General features: G+C 44.1%; 1 protein-coding gene across 1 annotated transcript in view; it reads right to left on the bottom strand.

Moving 5' to 3' along the window:
* Positions 1–295: 295 nt before the first annotated feature.
* LOC128309920 (frizzled) overlaps positions 296–8,998 on the bottom strand; it is a 246,551-nt gene continuing 237,848 nt past the window's right edge. Inside the window, exon 5 of the mRNA XM_053046429.1 lies at positions 296–2,182. Within this exon, the coding sequence (XP_052902389.1) occupies positions 1,656–2,182 (527 nt within the window). The 3' untranslated portion in view covers positions 296–1,655. The remainder of the gene's footprint in view (positions 2,183–8,998) is intronic.

Here is an 8,998-nt window from a genome sequence, read left to right as displayed (position 1 = left end):
GGTTCTTCCTGGTTACACTTCGGCGGGGCAAAGTAATGACATACTCGAAACTTGGCTGGCCCGCGTGCATCCAATCACGCAAATTCCCGTGCCAAGATTTTCCCGTCCAGTGAAGGCCCGAATTGTCCTTAATTAGTGGATTGGATTGAAGCTAGTTAGCATCGTTTTCGAACATGGCACTGCTTTAAATGTCGTGCCAGATGTATAATGGGTCGAGTGGGTCGTTGGGTCGCATTTCATCATTCAATGCGTAGATGAAATGCGCTCTTGGCACTAACACAACATCCGTGCACTTAACGTTCGCATACCTATCTAATCCGGAAAACAGATCCTTCTGCAGGATGGTAAATGGGGTTTGGCGCATCGTGGAAGAAGAACCAAACGTAAAGCATTGTAGTGAGCAGGGCAACGCTTTCCATAGCAAATCCGCGGTTTAAAATGGAACCTACACTCTAATGCAATGCTCGCAGCGCTTAACGGTACGTAACTTCCTAACTATTCACAGCACCATCCGGGTGCACTGTTGTACGTAGCAAATTCGAACTTCCTTCGTTATGGGGTTTGGTTTTTCACATCCCCGTGCTTATTAGCGGTAGTTAGTCTTATAACTTTCTATATGTACAATACATGTTCCACCGTGTTAAACATACAGACCCAAGTGGATCGAGGATAGGATCGACGCGATTATTACAATCTACTTACGAGACGCTAGTGCCAGTAGCAGAAGGTAGGTATGGTACAGCTAGAATCTAGTTTTCCAATTCTTACACACATAGGGTTTGCTGTTTGATGGGATACGAAACATTCGCACTCAACGCTCCTTTCACTATATAGCGTCCAACGGTAAGACGTGGGTGTTCTGTATCGCAACGAGAAGATTAATCTGCTAGAGAGTGTGACCTGAACTCGTCTATTACGGTTGCCCTCGAAATGCACACACACAACGCGCTGTATGTACTTTCAAGGCAGGCCCTGCTGCTGCTCTTGCAGTTTTCTAAAGCATTGATATTTTCTTAGTACATGTTACCTATCGTGTTGCGATAGCAAGTTTAGCGGCGCAGGGATATTCGAGTAAGCTAATCAGTTACATGATACACAATACTAGGCATACGCTGCGGAGTTTAGACAGAAGCCACCAGTACGACCTGTACAATATATACCTGCAGTGCCACCGTTAAGCAGCGGAAATGATTAATTCTAAATGCACTCCCCTAAGGATGCGTTACTACACAGATATTTGGTCAGTTCGCAAAATTAACCTCGAACGAAACATATCTTATCTATGTGGATGATCTTCCTATCTCCTGCCATCTCGATCCACGTCTCTAGATTGTGTTCTAGCAGGATCCGGAAAGAAGCTGCATCCCTTAGCTACTCCTATGTTGCGGGGTTTACTGTCAGCTTTTGAGGCGTTCGGTTGGGTCGGATGGTGTATGATGATGTATGGGTAGGTGGTGGCAGATGCAGGACGATGTGTGGTCAGCTTCCACCGGATCGGTTCCGTTGCCGATGCCCTGCCTCTGAAAACTGATCGTGCAGTACATGGAGCGCGTTGATGATGGTGATGATGATGCCTCTTCCTAAAACCTAATGACTCTCGCGGTAATGCGCACCGCCGGATGATGGGCAACGATGCGCACCCGCGTTACCCTCTACTAGACGTACGCACCGCGACTCCGCGTGTCCTTGCCCTGGAGCCGTTCGGCAAACTGCCGCCAGCTGACGACCGTCTTGCCGGACCACAGCCACACACTCGACGTCACGCCGACCAGCATCGAGCACACGTACTTCACCATGTAGATGTGGAAGATGGGCTTCGGGTCGGGTGGACCGTGCCGGGCGGCCGGGCACGGAATCGAGAAGATCTTGCACATCTGTCTATTCCACTGGATCATCCAATCGTCGAAGTGATAGTACTCGTAGAACAGGCACGCCAGATACCCGAGCGACGGCAGTATGAACAGCCCGCTAAAGAACCCGATCCGTAGCATCAAACGTTCCAGCTTATCCGTCCTGGTGCCGTCGTGCTTCATCACGGTGCGGATGCGGAACAGCGACACGAATCCGGCCAGCAAAAAGATCCCCCCGATCGAGAGGTAGATGACGAGCGGTATCAGCAGAAACATGGCCAACGAGTGTGTGTCCAGCTGACCGACGAAGCAAACACCTGACAGTACGTCGCCTGCAGAAGAAAAGAAACGAGAAACGAGAATGTTAGTGCATTAGTAGGCGGGTCCATTGCGTTCCTGTCCCATCGAAACGGACAGGAAGAGTTTAATCAAATTATCTATTCATAATGTTCACGAAGAGTTTTTGCCTCTCGAGTGAGCTCTTACTTACAAGCTTGTACAAGAAGAGCGCAACCTGTGTACGAAAACAAAACATGCCCTTCGGGAGGGAAACCCCTGCCGAGGGAGGCCCAGGTTCGGCATTCCGAGTAGTGTAAGAACTATAATTAAATTAAAGAACGGAGCGATGGGAGGCCGTCGTCCCGTTACGTTTTCTTCCGTCCATAAACATCATAAAAAAAAAAAACGGCAACCGGTCCACCGGTTCTGGACAACCGCTCAAGTATCAATGCCCGAGTTGGTCCCGAGAGTATGAGCATTAATCACGGGCGCTTTTCACCCTTGCTTTCGCCCTGCTAATCGTTCCAGAGCTGATGCGTTAGTGTACGGATCGTAGGGTTCGATCGACGGGGCCGGCTTCCCCGATGGCTAGAGATCCACCAGTCTCGATGTGGCCTTGGGGAGGAGATTGCCCATCGGAAGGGTATGTGTACAGTGAAACGCTTACAAAATACACGCACTCGGTCTCCTCCATCGTGCACCTCGTCGCGCTCGTGCCTTCGTGATTACTTCTCGTCCGCAGGGAGTCTTCATTCACAGTTATGTTAGCCATGCTGGCCATTTTTCTTTGCTCCCCCTGTTGCGAATCACATGCGACACTGACAGAAGAAGTAAAAAAAAAACACAAAACCGACGGGAAATCTCATTCAACTCGGGTTGATTAAACAGTAACTCGAGTCGCTTTGAGCTTGTACTCGCTATCTGGCAGCTTACATCGCTCGGTTCGCGATTCGCGCACGCGGTCCAATTAATATCTGACCACTTTCCAGAACGCCCAAACGCCCACTCGCACAGCGCTCGGAGGGGGAAACAAACAAAAAAAAAACAAAGCTTTCGTCCTTTAACTCATTACGCCGAGAGTGGTCGGTTTAAGCAGGGGACATCTATCCCGTTGGCTCCCACAATGCACGGAAGGCTTGAGTGTCTCGGGATGGAAATCTACATTCTCGGCACGCTTCAACGCGTCAAATGACTGCTTTTTTACATAAACGTTCATTCGTTTTTACACAACTGCTCTTAGCTGTGGAAGTAGCGCATCCATAGTGATTATCGCAGAGTGGACGGATTTGCATAAATTATCATACAGACATTGTTCAAACACCCGTGGAAACACGATCATCGTTCGGAGGGGCAACACCACAATTTGCACCGCATATGTAGATGTTTTTCTTTCCTCCAGTCGCTTGTGCTTGGCTTCCCTTTTTATTAGTTGCTTTTGTTTTGTCCCTGTGTCTCAATTCGTTCTTTTTTTTTTGGCTCATTTGCCGCAAGGACGCTTCGTTCAGATTCGACCGCGAATAAAATAAAACCCGAGAAAACACCCCCTACTCGTCGGTTTTTGCAACTAGCAGGAGGGGGCCAAAGTTTTTCGGTGAGCACAAAACTTTTCCCCTAGTAGTAGTGGTAGTAGTAGTAGAGCTGAGATAGAACGAAGAAAAATAATCCGCGAAGAAGCATGATTATACCCAAGGGAAATAGCTGTTGGAACGCATGCTGTCAGTTTTACCACGATTTCATCAACCGCATGCGGGACCGCGTCGGTGTGGGCATTCTTTGTTTTGATAACATTCGCTTCCATCTTCTGAGCAAACTTCATCGGCGATATCTTTAGGGACGTTGCGATATGGTCGATACTGTTTGTTGCTGTGTGCGCGCTTCGCAGCAAGCTCATTGATGGTAGCGGCCATTTCACTTCAAGCTTCATCTCGAGAGGATTTGCACGTAAAAATCTGAGTTTGATTGATTGTGTTATGGAACTATGATAGAACATCAAAACGGTACGATCGCATTAGGCCAATTTGTTCTACCAACAACTTTGACACGAAGGTACTACGTGTGCTTTATTCAAGCAAAAGCGACTGACGCCGTTTAATAGATTGATGGTTGAAGGCAAAGGAAAACATTGAATAAATACGATTTGTTTTGATTTACCGATAGTACCGCTTCTGTAAACTATAACGCGCGCTCAATAAGCATTTCTCCACTTTTATTCCAAATATGCTTCAATTTAACCTGGATGTGTTTCTTTGCTATTACACCTAAATATTATGCAACTACTGTCTGCATAAACACGCAGCTTATTTTTAATAAAACTATCTTTATAAACTGAGAATAATAAAGCCACTTAGTTCAATAGATTTTGACTCTCTTGATTGTAACTTTGCTTTAGAATAGTAAGAACTTTTATGAAATCCTGAAAAAATGTTTGGATTTGCATTTTTGCATTTTGCATTATAATTATCTCACACTTTTGAAACTGCTGTATTGAACAGATGATAAAGATTTTCGATACAGAACTGCTGAGAACGCTGCTATTATGTTGTTAACCAACGATAATTTGGGCTATATTTGGTTTGGCATACAATAAAGCAACTGACCACACTATCAGCATTAGATAAGACTTAGACAAATACGATCATTGTAATGCTAACCCCCTGTTGGTGCAGTTTATGAGCGAGTAGAGAATTATTCTTTTGCGGGATATCTCATTAATGGCTTGTAAATCACCTGCAACCATGAAACATCTTTTTCCAACACTAGGAAAGAATATTTTCTGTTGGTGTTCCGTTCCCATCCGGAACGAAAGAACCCAAATGACATTTTGTCATTTACACATCCGTATGCGATGTGCGAGAAGGATGTGAGAGAGAAAAGTGAGAGAGCGAATGAGGAGAAGTAAAAGAGAAGTAGATTGATCGCCAAAGGGAACGGACGTATCTTGAATTATTTAAAGTAAAATGTGGTCCGTGTGTAAAATAAATGGTCCTTCAAAAAGTGAAAAAACACCGAGCGTTCAATTGGGTACGAGGATTGAACAGTTGGTATAGGAAATTTTCTTAGGGCTCATTCAATTATTACGTAACGCAAAAATTATCAATTTTAGACCCCCTCCCCCCCTATTGTAACAAAACGTAACACTGGACGCGACCCCCCTCCATTAATTACGTAACATTTCCTTGCCCCCCCCCCCCCCCCCCCCTTGGTTAAAAACAAATCAAGTTTTCTTAAGTAATCTAGTAATTCTATCGTATTTCTATTAATGTAAAAAGAAACAAACATACTGCCTAATAAATTTACTACTCAAGCCAGCCTAACTTGCTTGATCGTTGCTAATAATTTGAAGCGGTTTTAGAACCTACTTTAATCTATACAGCTACGATTCTGCATACGATACTTCATAAACCATGACTTTGTCCAAAACTGACGAAACCCTCTTAGCCTCGTTTGAGAGGATGATGCTCAGAAGGTTTGTTGGCCCCGTATGTGTGGAAGGACAATGGAACCGCTACAAAGATGAGATACGCCGTACAAATGGCGAGCATACCGTCGTACAGCGAATTAGACCAGTCTGGGCCCCTGGTCATGTCATGAGAATGGCACCGGACGACCTTGTCCAAAAAGCCGTTTTAGGTAGTCCTCATAGACAGACGAGGCTCAAATTAAGTTAGAGGGATGCCGTTGATGGGTCCAACAGACAGATCGGGATTATGGATTGATTAACCACGGCGCTAGATTGTAGGTGGTTTAGAAGACTCCTGCAGCAGGCCAAAACCACGAAGTGCCGGAAAACTCAACACTCAAACCCATTGTTATCATGTAACACCCAGTTGAACATCAATAATTTAGAATATCATTAAAAAATTACATTTGGTTAGAAAAAAAAGGTTGCATTGAATTGATAAGCATCGTAAAATTCAGCACCATTAAAATCAACCATTTTAGCTGGTATGCTGAGTTCAAACACGGTCATACAAGCACCGATCACGATGTTGCACGTTCTAGTTGGCAAAAGTTATTCATTGTACCGTGAATGAGCTTCCGAGCACTAAATGATATCGAATAATTAACTGTAGTATGGTTAATGATTGATGTATGATTATATGAAGCTCTTTACGATAGTGAATAACTTGGATGGATCATTCTGAGAGAATTTAGAGCACTTCAATCTAAATTTAAGGTTCATGAGACGAAGATGCTTGTTATGTGATAATGGATGCAAACTAGATCCACTACAACACACAGGAATCCAAAATCACCATCTGAGTAGACACCAGAAGTTCTCAATGAATGGGTAGCAGAAGATACCAAGAGACTCGACCATTAAACAAACGATAAGTAGATGGATAACATGGAATTTGTATAAAAATCCCTTAAATAAGTTAATTGTTCATACATGTACTATGAAGCGGGAATCTAAGTATAATCTTATTATATGTTACGTAACAAAAAGTTAAACCCCCCCTCCCCCCTATGTAACAAATCGTAACGCTGGTACTGACCCCCTCACCCCCCTATCAGCGTTACGTAATAATTGAATGAGCCCTTATAACAAATATTAAATATCCAAATAAAATTAAACTGACATCCTCTGCATTATTAAAAAAATACGTTACTCCTTTTCATGTTTGATTGAGTCCCTTAAAAACATGTTTGATTGAGTCCCCCTCCTTTTGATTGAGTCCCTTGAGTTTTTGCTATGTTTTAAACGTCGTCATTAAGGAGAAATAAATATAATAAAATAAGATCGGCCAGATGATATCGTTTAAAATGATTGGTAACTTAATGTAGGTTCCAAATCACATTGGTTGGATGGCTGTTCCTTCTCCAAAACGGAGAAAGGCCAAATATTGAAGCCAAGCAATCGCGATTCATTTAAAATCTTGTCCTTTTTGAAACGAATATTATTAGGATTTCTATAAAGTGCCAACATAAATGTTATTAACGATGCATTAAGGAATGTCTTTACGTACATCAGCTTTATAGAGGAATTTGAGATCAAGTTTTTAAGAGGTACTATGTAAATGAGGATGTAGATGTGTGCTTTTTAATGATATTTCAAACTACTATCTTGCACGACCTATCGGATTTATATGTTTTTTTTTATTTGATTTGAACGTTTTAAGTATGTTATTCCATATTGAATTTGATGTCCAAGTGCACAGTCATTATTAGTAAGAATAATTATTCATTCGCGGTATATTTGCGGTAGTTTCGCAAATTTAAGCGACACAGCTACAGGGTGGCGAGCAAAATATCATTGACAGAGCTTAGTATATTTGGTAGTAACTTCCCATTAGCACCCCGCCATTTTGTGCCATCTCATCCGAGCCAACGGGAACATGGATACCGGTTGAAATGCGCAGCTTAAAATGGCTCATCATGCACCAACGGTAACAAACGGTAAGCAGTTAGGTATGTACATCCAATTCTGCATACGCCGCCACATCACCACCTTGACTATTCTTGCAGGCTTGACCCAAGCCAATTCAGCCACACAACACACCCGCTCGGTGTGAAATCAATCAAGCAATCGGAAAGCTGTCAGAACATTTGCACTCGTTACTGACGTTAATTGCGTCTAATCTCGACGCTGCATCGCGAACTAACGGATCCGCGCGAACACCTTTTCGGCTAACGTGGGACGCCCGTGGAACGGTTAGGTTCCCGGGGGGTAGAAATGGCCAGTAGCATCGGCGCCTCACTAGGAAGCCTTTCATTATGCCCACTTTATATCATTTGCACTCACTTTGGTTCGCCTCCGGCAAAACGATGGCAAGGGAAAATCGATAGAAAAATCACCTCACACGGATCCCTCAAGCGGCCCTTATTTCAGTCTCGACGTCGGGGGCTATGATAGTGGTTTGCGTTCACAAAACGGTAATCAGAAGAAATATCGCAAGAACGGGTACAGGTAGATTCTAATGGTGGTCATAACAAGGCGTTGGAGCGAGCGGCCGGTTAAACCGGTATCTGCTGTACTTCCTGGCGGTAGTGCGTGCTCGGGCGGAGGTACTACCGACGGTGCAAGTTGACAGACACGCGATGCTGCCAAACGGAATCTTAATATGTAATTAATTTCACAACTGCAAGAAGCGTTTTCCAGTCAACGCAGCGGAAGAAAACCTGAGTTAGGTTGCGAGGATCGTGCCGGAAAAAAGGCTACCTGTTTTCATTGCGTTTAAAAAGCCCTAAGGATACACGCCCGTTAATACGTCGGCCGTAAATGACGGATCCAATTACTTACAACTATTTTGCAGATCAGAGGATTAAAATGCAAGCAAAATCCTTCCTTCCGCTATTCTTCCGTCCAGGAAGCTTGCGTAGAGGATCACGATTTTCAATATTCCATGGGGGTTGATCTCGTTTGAATAGACCCAGAAGATACCCGTCAGAGCCAATGAGCGTGTTTATTCAAATATTTCCACCCAGATTGACACTACTGGAAATTGAATTCATTCGCTAAAATTGGATAAAAATTCATTCCAAGCCTGCAGCATCTTAAAGCACGCTGCCCGAGAAAGACATCAAGAAGGCACAACCCACACGACTACCAACGGTCTCGGGGGCAGCACTTAAATTCAATCAATTCCAGCAGCAAAGATATCCGACCGACCGGGACCAAGCAACTGGAAAGAAAGTTGCATTCCCCAACGAGTGTGCGGAGGCATCACTGAAAAGTGATACATTTCTTCGACATTCCCGCAGAATGGAGCTTATGGTGGGTCCGTCCACACTCTAGAACGACGTTAATATCGGATTTCCTTTTTAAATGGCCAGGGGGACGCGCGTCTAATGGAAAATGGAGAAAATTTATGTCTCAACAGCGAACGTTACGCTTTTCCCAAGATATAGGACATATCCCATTCCAT

This window comes from Anopheles moucheti, chromosome 2 (assembly GCF_943734755.1).
Source record: "Anopheles moucheti chromosome 2, idAnoMoucSN_F20_07, whole genome shotgun sequence".
Taxonomy (NCBI): domain Eukaryota; kingdom Metazoa; phylum Arthropoda; class Insecta; order Diptera; family Culicidae; genus Anopheles; species Anopheles moucheti.
The sequence above is the reverse complement of the archived record's forward strand: the minus strand, read 5'-3'. Positions and strand labels throughout refer to the sequence as shown.